Source organism: Telmatherina bonti, assembly GCF_933228915.1.
Source record: "Telmatherina bonti genome assembly, chromosome: 15".
Lineage (NCBI taxonomy): Eukaryota > Metazoa > Chordata > Actinopteri > Atheriniformes > Telmatherinidae > Telmatherina > Telmatherina bonti.
Genome location: NC_136613.1, coordinates 37,033,162 through 37,050,414, shown reverse-complemented (window position 1 = coordinate 37,050,414; position 17,253 = coordinate 37,033,162). Strand labels below are relative to the sequence as shown.

Genomic DNA, 17,253 nt, shown 5'->3' with positions numbered 1-17,253 from the left:
GGGGGCCCGCGCCACCGCTCGCTCCCGGGGGTCTGGGGCCCGCGCCACCGCTCGCTCCCGGGGGTCTGGGGCCCGCGCCACCGCTCGCTCCCGGGGGTCTGGGGCCCGCGCCACCGCTCGCTCCCTGGGGCCCGCGCCACCGCTCGCTCCCTGGGGCCCGCGCCACCGCTCGCTCCCTGGGGCCCGCGCCACCGCTCGCTCCCTGGGGCCCGCGCCACCGCTCGCTCCCTGGGGCCCGCGCCACCGCTCGCTCCCTGGGGCCCGCGCCACCGCTCGCTCCCTGGGGCCCGCGCCACCGCTCGCTCCCTGGGGTCCGCGCCACCGCTCGCTCCCTGGGGCCCGCGCCACCGCTCGCTCCCTGGGGCCCGCGCCACCGCTCGCTCCCTGGGGCCCGCGCCACCGCTCGCTCCCTGGGGTCCGCGCCACCGCTCGCTCCCTGGGGTCCGCGCCACCGCTCGCTCCCTGGGGCCTGCGCCACCGCTCGCTCCCGGGGGTCTGGGGCCCGCGCCACCGCTCGCTTCCGGGTGTTTGCCAGTAGCTAGCTGAAGAACGTTTCACAGATTTTCCTGAAACTGACTCTTACACGCCGTTTCTTTTCAGCGTGACTCTGTGGAGCCGACAGTCAGTGCCAGCAGACTCTTTCACAGCAGCAGCATCAGGAATTCATCAACATGTAGAGGAACTAATGAGTATTTGGTATGTGGTCCACAGATCCAGATCGCCCTGTAAGAAGTCTCTCATACGTGACAGAACAGAAGAGCTGATATCAGGAGACGTTTTGGCACAAAAGAAGCCAAAGGTTCCAACAGCTGAGCTGATCTGCGGACGGATTGGCTCCGCCCACCTCAGCGTCCACCTGAAAGGCCTGACGAAGGCTCGGCAACAATACTGTCTTCATCTTCAGGAGGCAGCTACTCAGGAAGTCCTGGCTTGTTTGGCATCAGCTGATTGGCTGAAGCAGGGTCTGCTCTGCCAGGTGTGACGTTGGGTTGAATCCCTCAGTCCTGATGGATCTTCTCCTGAAGAAACTTGTACTCGTACTGAAAAGAAGGGATGGAGACAGCTGTTACACCTCTGCAGGCTGACTCAGCGAGCCACCCAGGAGACACGCCGACCGTCTTACCAGAGCAAGCTGCCGGCCGATGTTTCCCATGGTGATGACTCCGGCGAAGAAGATGCAGGGCAGCCAGGAGCGGATGTAGAGGAAGTCTGGGGAGGTATATCTGTGCAGGAGACACATTCAGCTTTACTCAGGACATCTAGTAGTTTATCGTAGACGACAACCCTACAACCTCCCCCTGTCTTCCTTCTGGTGACGTGTGAGAGAGACTTACTGAAAGACTCCATTGTAAACCAGGACCTGGGTGGTCAGCGTGGCCAGCAGGGCGATGCTGACTCCCAGGCCAAAGCCGCTGCGGGAGCGGTCGAACGTCCACCACAGACCGATGGAGAGGGCCGCCAGGGTCAGAGACAGCTGGGCGTTGTTAGCAAAGTCCACTTTCTGACAGGGACCGGGTCAAGGCTCCAGATCCACAGAGTGTTTAAGATAAGCTGTTAGTGGAGTGACGGTGGAAAACTATAAGACAAGAATTCTGCCAAAATCTGAAACCCAAAAAAAACTTTAAAGTTCCTGTTTGAGAATTTAATACCTAAAATAAAGTTTTGCAAGTCTGAAAATAAGTTTTTAAACCTTGAAAAGTGTTTTAAAGTCTTGGAAAAAACAAACTTTGAGTCTCTGCAAACTGTAGCTAGAATTTTTATTTTTCCAAAGTGCAACACGGCTGTCCCAGTTTCCGCCTGGTGTTCAGAGACGCCACCGCCTTGTTGCAGCCTGCCTGCCTGTTCTGATGTTCTGGTGCAACACGGCTCTTTGCAGAGTTTCAAACCTCCAGTTCACCGGCACACTTTCAGGTTTCATCCACACCGCTGCAGGGTGCATCATGGGATTTTTGGCAGCCACCGTATGTTCTGCACTTTCTCTCACAAACTGACGCCGTGCCTTCAAACCCTGAGTCTTCTGTATGCAGAGTTCCAACATCTACTGTAAAAAATCAAGCAAAGCAAATGACTCCGGAGCTTTCCATCATTCTAACTAAAGAACTCTAAGCGCTGGAGATCGGTGTAAACAGCGTGATGGGAGCCATGGATGAGAGAACACACCTTTATGAAGACTGGGAGGCAGCGTCGGGGGAGTTACGCCAACATATGGGAGGATTGTGGATGCTAACGCATCTCCTTTGACTGTTCGAGCTTTCGCAGAAGCCGTCATCATTGCTGAAGCAATGAGACTCCGACTATGACAAGACAGAACCCGGTTTGCTTGATGGCAAAACTGCCCAGCTGTTCAATTCAAAGGACGAGGACTTGGACGGATGTGTGACGACAGATCGATGCGATGCGTACCGTAGTTAACCAAACTCGCTGTTTTGCTTTAGTTAGCTTGTTTAGCATGCGCCCAGCTACACAGTGACCTTATGGATGACTCAGGTACAGAAACAGACGCCGTAGTTGAGGCTGTGCCTTTTAATCTTGTCCACCTTGTGGCCCAAAAAATCCTGCATTTGAAAGAGTGAAAATGTGGACCTGAACAGAGCCAGGCTGCAACGAGGCGGCCGCGTCTCTGAACACCAGGAGGAAACTGGAACATGCATGCTGCTCTTATGGAAAATAAAATTCTAGTACAGAGTTACGTTTGCAGAGAAACTTTTCAGACCAAACATTTTCTTTCAGTTTCAGATGATGGAAGGATCTCTAGCTAGATCCAGAATCGGGCCGATCGACGGCCTCATGACTGAATCCCTTCCTGTGGCCTGCGAGGACGCCTCCTGTTGGGAGGGTTCCAGACACACAACACGTTGGAGGGACCTGGAACTAGGGATGGGCGTATCCATACTGTAATATCTGTCAACATGTTGGATTTGATACTTTTCTTTGGACCGAGATCTCACCTCGGCCTACTTTACAACCATCATGTAAGTCACATGACCGAGCGCTGAGAGCGGCCTGTCCCGTATCGCCCTCGTCAGAAAGATATTGATGCACTGCCAGAGAAGTATCAATACTAATGAAAACATATCAAACTAACTGTGCGGAACCAAGGCACGCCCCCAGTCCTTATAAACCCTGAACACATGCAGGCCGTGTTGTTCTACAGCTGGGTTTCCTGCAGAAGCGTTCAGCGGACCCAACTCTCTGCTGGAGCATGTAAAGATTTTCTCCTCGCTAGTGATGATGGGACGCCATCAGACCGAGTCAAGGATACGGCGCTGGCGTGGTTGATGCCCACGAAGACGGCCACGCAGCGCATCACACTGGACCATTCCCGCTTGAACCTGTGTGGCTCGCCGAGCCGGCAGTCGATGCAGGGGTACAGCAGTCCAATCCCCGCTGCAGGACGGAGAGAGAAGACGTCAGAAGCGCTTAGCTGAGACCAGAACACAGCACATGTCCACTCAGTGGACACCTTTCACACACCTGAGGCCGTCCCGCAACAGGGTGGCACCCACCAGGCCGACGAGAAGATGCTGCTGAGGACATCAGGGGGGAAGAGGGTGACGTTTCTCTGCACCTGGAGCAAGTTCAGCACCAGAGCCAGGAAGACCCCCACGGAGAACAGCATGGCTCCTCGGATCAGCAGGTTGGTGGTCCTGAAAGCAGGAGCAGGAAGCTGGAAAAGGTTGTTTCAGCTGAAGGAACCTGTTCAGACATGCGGATGTGGACGTAAAACACTGCCAGATGTTCTCAGCTCTCCGAAGCAGGGCAGACAGGACACGTCTTCCTGTCCCACCCCAGCGCTGCATCCAGCCACCATCATTTTCCTGTTAGCTTCCAGAAGACCGCGAGGCCACGTGCAGAACCACTGGTACCTGTTAGGCAGAAGCAACACACACCCAGGCACACACTGCTGCAGGCGTGCGTCTCGTCCGTCCCACATTCCCGTCTTACAACAATAAATCATAGAGGAATATTAATCCTGCACAGAAAGGACCAAGTTTCCCCTGCAGGGGTTATAATGTCAGAGGCACACGGTGTCATCATCACACAGTTCTCCCATCACTAACAAACACTGTGAGCCTCAGAAACCAACACAGTCAAGTCAGGAGTTATTTTCCACCATGATGACACTTTAATTAAACATCAGATAAATGATTTTTCTGTCCTGTCTGAGGAGTCATGTGATCGTCGGGCTCACCTGTTGGTGATGACTGAGATGTAAGGTCCCTGAGAGTGCTGCTGCATCCCCCCCGCCATCGCCCGCTGCAGCTGCCCACCGCCCGCCACGCCACTGCTCATGGCCGTCAGCGTTTGGGACATCCGGATACCAGGAAGGTCACTCCTTCCACCGTGCAGAGCAGAGAACCTTTGCTGACATACCAAACCTAAGACAAGGAGAGAAAAAGCCATGTATAAAAGCTGTGGGCGCTTTGGGGGCTGGTCAGGCATGGCGCTCACACCCATCCTGGCAGAAAGCTTTCCCAGAAATAAGCCAGTAAATGATTATCTGTCTGTTCGCAGCAGGATTTTACCAGAGTTTTCCAACAGTCTGGAACTGCAGCGTGGTGAGGACCCAGTCCCAGTTTCTGACAACAGACAAGGACAGCATGGCAGCTGGATCCGTATGCACTGAAACTTTACTGGTTTTACAAAGATGCAGGAAGGTGGCAGCTTGAAGCACCAGGAACACCTGAGGCTGAATCAAATGCCAGGTGTGACCTCCAACAGCTTCCTGTGACTATATAAACCCTGCAGCGAGACATCTCCGATGGAGGGGACATGCTGGCGTATCTCAGCTCGCTCCTACGCGAAACACTCCAGCAAGACGAAAGCAAAGATCCAGCAGAGGAAGAAACGCAGGGTGTGCCATGAACTGAACTCTGTGGTGGATCAGTAGCCGAACAGTTTGCCGTCTCCACCACAAACCTGAAACTCTCATGAAGTGCAGAAACACAGATTCATCGATCCAGTCGCTTCAGCTCCACATTCCAGCTGAGAATATTTCTCTTCTACAGTCATTTAGCAGAATCTTTCATCCAAAGCAACTTACATATGAGAGTGAGAACAACACAAGCAGGAAATCAGACAGTAGAGGACATCGTAGGAAGGTGCTGGTGGACTGTCTAGTTGGACGCAGGTCCTTCCATGAAGCGCTACAGGCTTTTTTTTTCTTCCCAACCCACAATATTCTCTATGTTAAAATACAAAGATTTAATACCATAAAGTTTGTTGCAAAGAACTGGGCAAAGTTCTCCAACTTTCCAACAAATACAGCTAAACTAAGTGTTGAAGTTCTCCTTGAAGAGCTGAGTCTTCAGCTGGGTCTTAAAAGTAGACAGGGACTCTGCAGAGCGGACAGAGTTTGGGAGATCATTCCACCATCGTGGAACAACAGAGGAAAAGAGTCTGGCTGGTGATTTAGTCCCACGTTGTGGTGGTAACACGAGGCGTCTTTCACTGGTGGAACGTAGCTGTGGAGAGGGAGTGTAGGTCTGGTTTAGGGAGTGAAGGTAGACGGGAGATGTTTGAGTTATTGTTTTGTAAACTAGAAGCAAAGCTTTAAATTTGATGCTCTGTAACAGGAAGTCAGCGAAGAGCGAAAACCAGACTTTTTCAACCAGACAGACTGGTTGAAAACCAGACGCGCTGCTGGTTCTGGATCATCTGCAGAGGTTTAACCAGCATGCAGGCAGACCTGCCAGTAGGGAACTGCAGTAATCCATGTGTGAGATGACCAGAACCTGAACCAGAAGCTGAGTTGTGTGTTGTCAGGTACGTCTGATTCTTTTGATGTTGTAGAGAGCAAATCGGCAGCCGAGGTAACATGGACCTTAAAGGTCAACTGGTCATCCACCATGACACCCAGATTCCAGGCAGCAGACGTAGGAACAAGTGTGATAAAAACAAGCTTCACACGTATATGCAGAGGTACTTACTTAGATACTTTATACTTTATTCATCCCCGAGGGGAAATTCAGAGGAAGGTAAGGAAGGATTGGAATTTCTGCCCAATTTACATTTAAATGTGATGTCTGGAAACATGTCTAGAACATCATCCAGAGGGGAATCTGAACCGTTATCTGGAGATATCTGTTCAGCATCATGTTGCCGTGGTAACCAGTCTAGCATAAAACCCCTCTTTCTGCTGCAATTCAACAGGATGTTTATAAAAACAGCAATATTTTAACGACTCAGCTCATTTTTAACCACAGAATACACCGTTTTGTGTTTACATAACCCAGGACATAGTCCAGTTTGTGACTCCTGCCCTAATTACAACTTCCTTGTAACAGAGCCGAGATTCTATGCAATCTGCTGGTTTTCCTTAACCAGACTAGTTATTATGAATTATCTCAAACTGGTGTTTCTGTAAAGCGTCCTGGGATTACATTGTTGTAAAGTTGTACACATAAAGCTGAACCTTACTAATGTTTCTGTAAAGCATCCTGGGATGGTGGTGTTGTAAAGTTGTACACATAAAGCTGAACTGAATGATGGCCATTTGTTTATCCATGATCCCAGAACATACCAGTGTTTTCGGTGTTTCTCCTCGCCTCATCAGCAGGTTGTGCAACAGTGACCCTGACCTGCACTGAATCTGCAAGAGGCCATGTGCCGTAAATCTGCGGTGTCCGTCGCTATTTAGCAGAAAAACCCAGAAAGACCCATAAAACAACATAAACTCCACATCTTCACTACATTATTGTTTCATCTACAGTGTTACTTTATTCATGCTAAAGGTACGCATGTTATCAACCATTTCGATGCAGACAAACCCAACTAAAAGAAGAAAAAAAGCTCAAACTCCAACAATGACAAAAGTCACGATGCTAACGTCCATGCTAAGCTAGCTGCATAACGGCAGCTTGTTCGGATATCTAACACAGAAATGGCCATAATCACAGATAGATCTTACCTCACAGGGACACACAGCTTCATCCAGCACAGCTCTACATTTCTCAGGACGTTTCCAGAACCTCACCGTGCGAGGAAAGAAGCAGTTTTTAATCAGCTGTCTTTCTGCTGCGCCTACTTCCGGATCAGGAGGCAACCAATCAGCGTCTAAAGCCGTGACGTAACCGCGTTACGCAAAGCTGACGTATCACGTGATTCACCGTCTCAGCAGCTGACCTTCTGACGTCATTTAATTCTCCTAAACTTAAAGGTTTCCAGATAATTACATATTTTTCTTTAAAGCAACTTATTTTGTTTACAAAACATCCCAAACTGCTTGTCAAAAGAGAAGGTGGGTTTTACACCCAAAACACCTCCATCTCTACAACGCTGCATGTTTTTGGCCCTCAGTCTGGGAAGTATAGCCGTTGAACAGACTGTGTGAGGATGTAAAGCAATGCATTATCATATTAAAAACACATGCAGGAACCTGATTTTAGCCATAAAAGCTGACCTGTGCAATCGTTAATCACTTCACTCCCCACTGGGGTTTACTTGTTTTGTTTGTTTGTTTGGTAGTTTTTTAAATATTGGCTGTATCTAACCTGATTTTAAAAACCAGAGGTAATCCTAAACTGCTGTTGCTGATATTGTTTGTCCTGTTTCTCCTGCTGTCCCCAACCACAGCATTCCTGATCACTTCTAGTCTGGTTTCTGCAGGGCTTGTTTACTGGATAGTTGTCTAACTGTTGTTAGATGTGACCTCAGCACTACATCTTGTCCATCCTCACATCCTGCTGGAAAGCAGGTGCATCAGGATTGGCTTTAAAATGGTTCCCACTCATTTATCTGGACTCTCATTTGTGTGGCTGCAGCAGATGCTGATCGCTTCAGTGTTCCACAGGGGTCTGCTGTTATTTTTATATTAGCATATATTAATATATCTTTTAATGACGTCTCTTATAGATGCTATGCAGATGACATTCAGCTTTATATCTCTTTTAAATCCAGGATGTTCTTGAACTACAGATCTGGCTGAAGTATGTGAAGAGATGGATGATTGAAATGTTTTGCAACTGCATGATTAAAATGATATAAAAAATGAAATCCTTGTCTTTGCCTTGGATGGTTTTCTCCCAAAGGTAGTCCAGTTTTGGGGCACTGGTCTGCATTGTAAAACCCTGTGGGGGTCTTGACTCAGCACTGACTGAGAAACCCACGTTAACTCGCTGCTTAGCTCTTGTTTTTATTATTGAAAAACTATTGCAATGCTTATCCATGTTGTGTGATGTTCTGAGCTAGAAATGATCATACATGCTGGGATATCTTCACACCTGAACCACTGAACTCTGTTTTCAGCTGACTTAAAAGAAATGGAATGTCTTCAAGTCGTTCAGAACAGTGCTGCACACTAAAACTTCAATATACTCACATGCTACACAACTACACTGGCTGCCGAGCCGCATCACAGTTCTGGTTCCGGTTCTAACATTTAGAACCCAGCACAATAAATCTGTGAACCTTTGCAGCCATATTTACCGAGCGGATTCCTGGGGTCATGTGACCAGGGTCAGCCTGCGGTGCAGCATATCTGGTTAAATTGACAGAACTTTGGCAGCAGTGGCTCTCTGGATCTACATTAGTCTGGACTTGATATGTAGACTTAGTCATATCTTTACAAAAAACAGCTAAAAACCTATAGACTGTTTTATCTTCATCTGTTTGTTTGTTTGTTTTCTATACCACAGGGACATCCAGCTCCGGCTCTCAAGGGCCACAATCCTGCAGGTTTTCCATTAGGGCTGTGATGATATGCTTTTGTCCCAATTCGATTCCGATTTTTTGGGTGCCGATTCGATTTAAATTGCAAATCTCAAAATTTTTTGCTCATCATTTTTCTTGATTTCAATTAAGAAAAAACAACACAGCAGCCAAACCATCATCCTGCTGCTATAGTGCCCAAGAGGACAAGTAAAAAGATAGATAGATAGATAGATAGATAGATAGATAGATAGATAGATAGATAGATAGATAGATAGATAGATAGATAGATAGATAGATAGATGCTTTCGTTTCTGACCATCGATGTTTATTACGTCCTACCTTTACCTTGTTAGCATCTCGAGCTCGTCCGTTTTGTTAGCTAGCGATCTCACATTACCCATGACGACGGTCGGGAGAAATGGTTTAAATCTCCATCACTCTCTCCTTAGTCTCACTCCCACTCTGCATCCTCTTCTCTTTCTTTTCAACTCCATCAGGATTTGATGTGTTGTTTCACTGATAATCCTGATTTGGGAGAGTTTAATTAGTTGATCCAACTGTAAATAAGTCTTTCATTGCCATGGAGACTCATCATAACAAGCCTTGAAAGAGCAAAAATATGCAGAAAAATCTTCCTTGCAGCACACCCTCCGAACCGGCATGAAATCCTCAGAACAAAAAAGACCTAATTTGAGGTAATATCTATGTGAGAAGAGTTTGTACTTTAAAAAAAATCAAGATAGCAAGTCAGAGCTCCTACAATTTGCTGCCATCAGACGGCGCATTCTAGAATGGAATGTATCTATAATATTTATATTCCCTTTCCCCCCCCGAGGGATCGCCACTGTATCATGGTGAAGGGGTTTGGTGCCTCAGTGACCCTAAGAGCCATGCCAGCAGGAGCTTTAGTTTCTGGTGGGACACCCAGGATGGACAGGTCTTTGGTTAGAGGCCTGACAAAGTGTTCAATTAATTATCATATTCCTGCTATGAAACAATCATGTCGTAAAGGTAAACGTTTATGGAAACAAACAGGTTCATAAGACCATTACGACTATTTAACTAAGTTTAACACAGTGGTTACAGAAGCCAGGTTAGTTTCTCCTACATCACCACCTCTCTTAGTTTCCTGTGTGGAGGAATGCTTTCTTTCATTGTGAACTGTTTATAAAGTTTACTATGGTTGACTTCATGCTGGAAATAAAGGTAATGAAGTGGATTTGTTGGTGTTTGTCGGCTTCTTATGGCAGCAGGATGAAGGATCTGACTGGGTCAGACTGTAAAATGGATCTTTGTAGCTCCGCCCAGTTTCATTGGAAGTATGAAAATCTTTTTGCTGATATTTTTTTCCCATGAAAAAACTCCGGCCCCTGGACGATAGCCGGCCCCTCGGAGGACCCTGAGGTTCCTGTCCTGAGCTCCAGGCTGCTGGTCTTTGTTTATTATCTGATGAGACGAGGTTTCGTGGTCCTGTGGGACAGTCACTTAACCCCAATAATTAGAAGGATAAAGGAGGTCTGGTGGGGAAGACGGGGGCATGGGGGCTTTCAATTAGCAGTTAAGGGCCACTTGGAGGCCCCCTGATTCAGCCGGAGAGCAGCCAGGGATACAATTCATCATCCTGCCTGCGCCGAGCAGGAAGAGCCTTTTCATTATCAGACCGCTGTCAGCTCCTGGAGAGGAAGGCTGAGTGATGGCGTGTGGCGACGGGCGGGGGGTGTGGAGGCTGAGGGGTGGAGCCAGACCCTCGCTGTAGATGTCGCCCCCATTGGAGTACCGCAGCCCTGTGACCCCTCTGTTGTCTGCGATTAACCTCTCACCCCTCCCTCTCAGCTGGATCCACCAATCCCCACGCAGCCCTGATGGCAGGGAGACAGGCATGAAATGGAAGCAGCAGAAAATGGCTGCAGACACACACCTGCATCAGGTTGGGGGAACAGGAGCGTTGCTGTCTGCTAGAAGAACCTCGGAGGTCGCGTAGCATCATGTCCTCTGTGGTTCTTCTTCCCTCCTTCCATCTGCTGGTGTTGGAGGATTTTCTCTAAGCTTCTCTTCAGAAGCTTGAAATTCCTTTTTCAGTTTCACTTCAAGCAACTTAAAACAGTGTAAATATACCTTCAATTCATTTTTCCTCCTTTTCTGCTAGAATTTCTAAACAAATCAAAACAAGCAGTTAATCAAATGATCATATTTTATGTAGAAAACAACTTTTTATCTAAAACAGTGGTGTCATGCAATCAAACTGGTATTCAAAGGGTTCAAATAACTGAAAGAAGAGCATATTTATTAGTTTTGACTTCATGTGAAAAAAGTTTAACAAAAAGAAATTGGAGAAAGTTTTTTAATCACAGTTTTATTTATTCTAAATTAAAAAGAAAAAAATCTGGTACTCATAAAAATGCATGAAAATCAGTTTTGCAACTAATTTTGTTTATTTATAATCTTTAAATAAAATCTACAGCCATCTAAAATCTCCTATATGTGAAATAACGTTCAGGTTTTTTTCATAAAACACTGAGATCAAATCATCAAACGGAGTTAGAATAATTAGTATAATCTCATATTTATATGTTTTTTGCTGTTTTGGGACGACTTTGTCTCCTCTGGTGACCTAAAGGTTTGTAAACGAAAGGACAGAGACGTTTGAACATGGCTGCTGTTGTTCCCATGCAGACCTTTCCATGTGCATCCTCTGCCAGCACGGTGGACTGCTGCAGAGCCCACCCTGCCCTCTGTAGAGCCCACCCTGCCCTCTGCAGAGCCCACCCTGCCCTCTGCAGAGCCCACCCTGCCCTCTGTAGAGCCCACCCTGCCCACCTTGCCCTCTGCAGAGCCCACCCTGCCCTCTGCAGAGCCCACCCTGCCCTCTGCAGAGCCCACCCTGCCCTCTGTAGAGCCCACCCTGCCCACCTTGCCCTCTGCAGAGCCCACCCTGCCCTCTGTAGAGCCCACCCTGCCCTCTGTAGAGCCCACCCTGCCCTCTGTAGAGCCCACCCTGCCCACCTTGCCCTCTGCAGAGCCCACCCTGCCCTCTGTAGAGCCCACCCTGCCCTCTGCAGAGCCCACCCTGCCCACCCTGCCCTCTGCAGAGCCCACCCTGCCCTCTGTAGAGCCCACCCTGCCCACCTTGCCCTCTGCAGAGCCCACCCTGCCCTCTGTAGAGCCCACCCTGCCCTCTGCAGAGCCCACCCTGCCCACCTTGCCCTCTGCAGAGCCCACCCTGCCCTCTGTAGAGCCCACCCTGCCCTCTGCAGAGCCCACCCTGCCCTCTGCAGAGCCCACCCTGCCCACCCTGCCCTCTGCAGAGCCCACCCTGCCCTCTGTAGAGCCCACCCTGCCCTCTGCAGAGCCCACCCTGCCCTCTGCAGAGCCCACCCTGCCCACCCTGCCGTCTGCAGAGCCCACCCTGCCCTCTGTAGAGCCCACCCTGCCCTCTGCAGAGCCCACCCTGCCCTCTGCAGAGCCCACCCTGCCCTCTGCAGAGCCCACCCTGCCCACCCTGCCCTCTGCAGAGCCCACCCTGCCCTCTGTAGAGCCCACCCTGCCCTCTGCAGAGCCCACCCTGCCCTCTGCAGAGCTCACCCTGCCCACCCTGGCCTCTGCAGAGCTCACCCTGCCCACCCTGCCGTCTGCAGAGCCCACCCTGCCCTCTGCAGAGCCCACCCTGCCCACCCTGCCCTCTGCAGAGCTCACCCTGCCCACCCTGCCGTCTGCAGAGCCCACCCTGCCCACCCTGCCCTCTGCAGAGCCCACCCTGCCCACCCTGCCCTCTGCAGAGCCCACCCTGCCCTCTGCAGAGCCCACCCTGCCCACCCTGCCCTCTGCAGAGCTCACCCTGCCCACCCTGCCGTCTGCAGAGCTCACCCTGCCCACCCTGCCGTCTGCAGAGCCCACCCTGCCCACCCTGCCCTCTGCAGAGCCCACCCTGCCGTCTGCAGAGCCCACCCTGCCCACCCTGCCCTCTGCAGAGCTCACCCTGCCCACCCTGCCGTCTGCAGAGCCCACCCTGCCGTCTGCAGAGACAAGCTGGGGGATCCAGGTAGATCCTCCTGGTACCAGCGCTGACATTTAACACAACAATGAAACACACAGCGAGCTAAATGTGTCAGATAAACACACAGAGGACTGCAGGGAGGAACCGAAGCTTCTTGTCCATAAGCAGGATCAACATCTCTTGTCCAGTGATACACCAGTGTCTGCACACACTTGGGACAGTGAGTACAAAATGCAAATGTCCTGGTCCTGGCAGCACACCCAGGAAGCCTGCCAGCATGTGTGCAGCATGTTGAATGATAATGACAGAACGGGCAGCTTCCCCTGTGAACGAGCCTGCGGAACAATGATTACAGATTGGACGGTGTGTCCCCGCTGCACGGGGACGGATTGTAATGTAAATCAGAGCTGCTGCTCATTCACATACATTTATTCTTAAAGACACACGGAATGAGACGAAGGAGTCCAGGAAGGTTTACTGGGACCTTTCAGAACCACAACACCTCTCTGGTCAGACTTACCTTGGTGCACCACCTGCTGGTGACACAGTGCAGCTGCAGAAACACCAGCTTTCATGTCCCAGAAAACACCTAGAACTGTTCCCTCCTGCCTGAGACCACATTCATCTCCGCGACCACATGGCCAGAGAACCTGGACAGAGCGCTGAGACACATGACTGCAGACGTGTCCGTGGACGGACACGGGAAGCAGGACTGAGAAGGAGAGTTTTACTAAAAACACCTTCATCTCCATGGAAACCAGCAGGATCTTCATCTTCATGGAGACAATCAGGACCTTCATGATTCATGTCAAACAAAAGCAGTCACAGGAGACACATCGGCTGTTTCTGTCCCACAGAGACGAGACAGACGTCTTCCAGAGTTTCTGTCCCACAGAGACAGACGTCTTCCAGAGTTTCTGTCCCACAGAGACAGACGTCTTCCAGAGTTTCTGTCCCACGGACACGAGACAGACGTCTTCCAGAGTTTCTGTCCCACGGAGACGAGACAGACGTCTTCCAGAGTTTCTGTCCCACAGAGACAGACATCTTCCAGAGTTTCTGTCCCACGGAAACTCTGGAAAACACTATGCTACATGTTAGCATTGCTGCTTCCTTCTGTCTACTAACATGTTGCTATGCTACATGTTAGCATTGCTGCTTCCTTCTGTCTACTAAAATGTTGCTATGCTACATGTTAGCACTGCTGCTTCCTTCTGTCTACTAACATGTTGCTATGCTACATGTTAGCATTGCTGCTTCCTTCTGTCTACTAACATGTTGCTATGCTACATGTTAGCACTGCTGCTTCCTTCTGTCTACTAACATGTTGCTATGCTACATGTTAGCACTGCTGCTTCCTTCTGTCTACTAACATGTTGCTATGCTACATGTTAGCACTGCTGCTTCCTTCTGTCTACTAACATGTTGCTATGCTACATGTTAGCACTGCTGCTTCCTTCTGTCTACTAACATGTTGCTATGCTACATGTTAGCACTGCTGCTTCCTTCTGTCTACTAACATGTTGCTATGCTACATGTTAGCACTGCTGCTTCCTTCTGTCTACTAACATGTTGCTATGCTACATGTTAGCACTGCTGCTTCCTTCTGTCTACTAACATGTTGCTATGCTACATGTTAGCACTGCTGCTTCCTGCTGTCTACTAACATGTTGCTATGCTACATGTTAGCACTGCTGCTTCCTTCTGTCTACTAACATGTTGCTATGCTACATGTTAGCACTGCTGCTTCCTTCTGTCTACTAACATGTTGCTATGCTACATGTTAGCACTGCTGCTTCCTGCTGTCTACTAACATGTTGCTATGCTACATGTTAGCACTGCTGCTTCCTTCTGTCTACTAACATGTTGCTATGCTACATGTTAGCACTGCTGCTTCCTTCTGTCTACTAACATGTTGCTATGCTACATGTTAGCACTGCTGCTTCCTTCTGTCTACTAACATGTTGCTATGCTACATGTTAGTATTGCTGCTTCCTGCTGTCTACTAACATGTTGCTATGCTACATGTTAGCATTGCTGCTTCCTGCTGTCTACTAACATGTTGCTATGCTACATGTTAGCATTGCTGCTTCCTGCTGTCTACTAACATGTTGCTATGCTACAAGTTAGCATTGCTGCTTCCTTCTATCGACTAACATGTTGCTATGCTACATGTTAGCATTGCTGCTTCCTGCTGTCGACTAACATGTTGCTATGCTACATGTTAGCACTGCTGCTTCCTGCTGTCTACTAACATGTTGCTATGCTACATGTTAGCATTGCTGCTTCCTGCTGTCGACTAACATGTTGCTATGCTACATGTTAGCACTGCTGCTTCCTGCTGTCTACTAACATGTTGCTATGCTACATGTTAGCATTGCTGCTTCCTGCTGTCTACTAACATGTTGCTATGCTACATGTTAGCATTGCTGCTTCCTGCTGTCTACTAACATGTTGCTATGCTACATGTTAGCATTGCTGCTTCCTGCTGTCTACTAACATGTTGCTATGCTACATGTTAGCACTGCTGCTTCCTGCTGTCTACTAACATGTTGCTATGCTACATGTTAGCACTGCTGCTTCCTGCTGTCTACTAACATGTTGCTATGCTACATGTTAGCATTGCTGCTTCCTGCTGTCTACTAACATGTTGCTATGCTACATGTTAGCATTGCTGCTTCCTGCTGTCTACTAACATGTTGCTATGCTACATGTTAGCATTGCTGCTTCCTGCTGTCTACTAACATGTTGCTATGCTACATGTTAGCATTGCTGCTTCCTGCTGTCTACTAACATGTTGCTATGCTACATGTTAGCATTGCTGCTTCCTGCTGTCTACTAACATGTTGCTATGCTACATGTTAGCATTGCTGCTTCCTGCTGTCTACTAACATGTTGCTATGCTACATGTTAGCATTGCTGCTTCCTGCTGTCTACTAACATGTTGTTATGCTACATGTTAGCACTGCTGCTTCCTGCTGTCTACTAACATGTTGCTATGCTACATGTTAGCATTGCTGCTTCCTGCTGTCGACTAACATGTTGCTATGCTACATGTTAGCACTGCTGCTTCCTGCTGTCTACTAACATGTTGCTATGCTACATGTTAGCATTGCTGCTTCCTGCTGTCTACCAACATGTTGCTATGCTACATGTTAGCATTGCTGCTTCCTGCTGTCTACTAACATGTTGCTATGCTACATGTTAGCATTGCTGCTTCCTGCTGTCTACTAACATGTTGCTATGCTACATGTTAGCATTGCTGCTTCCTGCTGTCTACTAACATGTTGCTATGCTACATGTTAGCACTGCTGCTTCCTGCTGTCTACTAACATGTTGCTATGCTACATGTTAGCACTGCTGCTTCCTGCTGTCTACTAACATGTTGCTATGCTACATGTTAGCATTGCTGCTTCCTGCTGTCTACTAACATGTTGCTATGCTACATGTTAGCATTGCTGCTTCCTGCTGTCTACTAACATGTTGCTATGCTACATGTTAGCATTGCTGCTTCCTGCTGTCTACTAACATGTTGCTATGCTACATGTTAGCATTGCTGCTTCCTGCTGTCTACTAACATGTTGCTATGCTACATGTTAGCATTGCTGCTTCCTGCTGTCTACTAACATGTTGCTATGCTACATGTTAGCATTGCTGCTTCCTGCTGTCTACTAACATGTTGCTATGCTACATGTTAGCATTGCTGCTTCCTGCTGTCTACTAACATGTTGTTATGCTACATGTTAGCACTGCTGCTTCCTGCTGTCTACTAACATGTTGCTATGCTACATGTTAGCATTGCTGCTTCCTGCTGTCTACTAACATGTTGCTATGCTACATGTTAGCACTGCTGCTTCCTGCTGTCTACTAACATGTTGCTATGCTACATGTTAGCATTGCTGCTTCCTGCTGTCTACTAACATGTTGCTATGCTACATGTTAGCATTGCTGCTTCCTGCTGTCTACTAACATGTTGCTATGCTACATGTTAGCATTGCTGCTTCCTGCTGTCTACTAACATGTTGTTATGCTACATGTTAGCACTGCTGCTTCCTGCTGTCTACTAACATGTTGCTATGCTACATGTTAGCATTGCTGCTTCCTGCTGTCTCCTGGACTGCAGGATCTCATGCTGCCTGCTGTTCAGAGACCGTCGTTAGGAAAAGGTTAAATGTTGATGTATGGGCTCGGCTGCATTCTGGCTTCTCTGTTTCCTTGGTGTTAGTTGGATCATTTAGGCCCAAACTGATTCAGTCTCAGCTGGGATTCAGCGGCTTGCTCGCCTCCATCGGTTACGCCTCCAACTCACATCTCTCCTCAAGCACTTTATTTTCATTCTGAGGAAAGATACAAGAAGGAGCGGTGAGGCCTGGTGATGCTCAGCTGCACACTCAGTGGAGGTTAATGGAAGGGAGGAGAGTCTGAGCTGCAGCTGCAGCTGATTGGCTCTCCAGCTTCTCCGCAGCACAACCTGTCACTGTTAATCAGGAAGAATCTCTTAACAGGCAGCAGGGGCTATCGGAGAGGTGAGCCCATTGCTATTCAGGACGAAACAGATGATAAATCATTTGTACATAATTAGTGCTCAGCAAGGTTACAACTGACAC

The 17,253-nt window shown here is 48.7% G+C and overlaps 1 protein-coding gene across 3 annotated transcripts; it reads right to left on the bottom strand.

The window, feature by feature from the left end:
- Nucleotides 1–551: 551 nt before the first annotated feature.
- Nucleotides 552–7,046, bottom strand: insig2 (insulin induced gene 2). Of its 3 annotated transcripts, none has more exons than XM_079254493.1 (7): nucleotides 6,911–7,046; nucleotides 4,193–4,379; nucleotides 3,475–3,647; nucleotides 3,263–3,387; nucleotides 1,335–1,501; nucleotides 1,124–1,223; nucleotides 552–1,040 (listed from the first exon to the last, which is right to left on the bottom strand). In XM_079254493.1, exons 2-7 carry the CDS (start codon nucleotides 4,312–4,314, stop codon nucleotides 999–1,001), a joined length of 729 nt encoding a protein of 242 aa, XP_079110619.1. In that variant the 5' UTR covers nucleotides 4,315–4,379; nucleotides 6,911–7,046; the 3' UTR covers nucleotides 552–998. The 3 variants fall into 3 exon arrangements, with proteins under 3 accessions (XP_079110619.1, XP_079110620.1, XP_079110621.1); XM_079254494.1 differs by lacking the exon at nucleotides 6,911–7,046 and adding an exon at nucleotides 6,524–6,542; XM_079254495.1 differs by lacking the exon at nucleotides 6,911–7,046 and having other exon boundaries at nucleotides 3,475–3,667; nucleotides 4,193–4,313.
- Between the last annotated feature and the right edge of the window lie 10,207 nt (nucleotides 7,047–17,253).

Bases quoted from the DNA above. Each gene is read 5' to 3' on its own strand.
- insig2 (XM_079254493.1), bottom strand. From the start codon at position 4,314: ATGTCCCAAACGCTGACGGCCATGAGCAGTGGCGTGGCGGGCGGTGGG. The intron at 3,388-3,474 runs GTGTGTGAAAGG...TCCGTCCTGCAG, and splicing joins CTGTTGCGGGACGGCCTCAG to CGGGGATTGGACTGCTGTAC. The intron at 1,041-1,123 runs GTAAGACGGTCG...CCTTCTTTTCAG, and splicing joins TCGGCCGGCAGCTTGCTCTG to TACGAGTACAAGTTTCTTCA.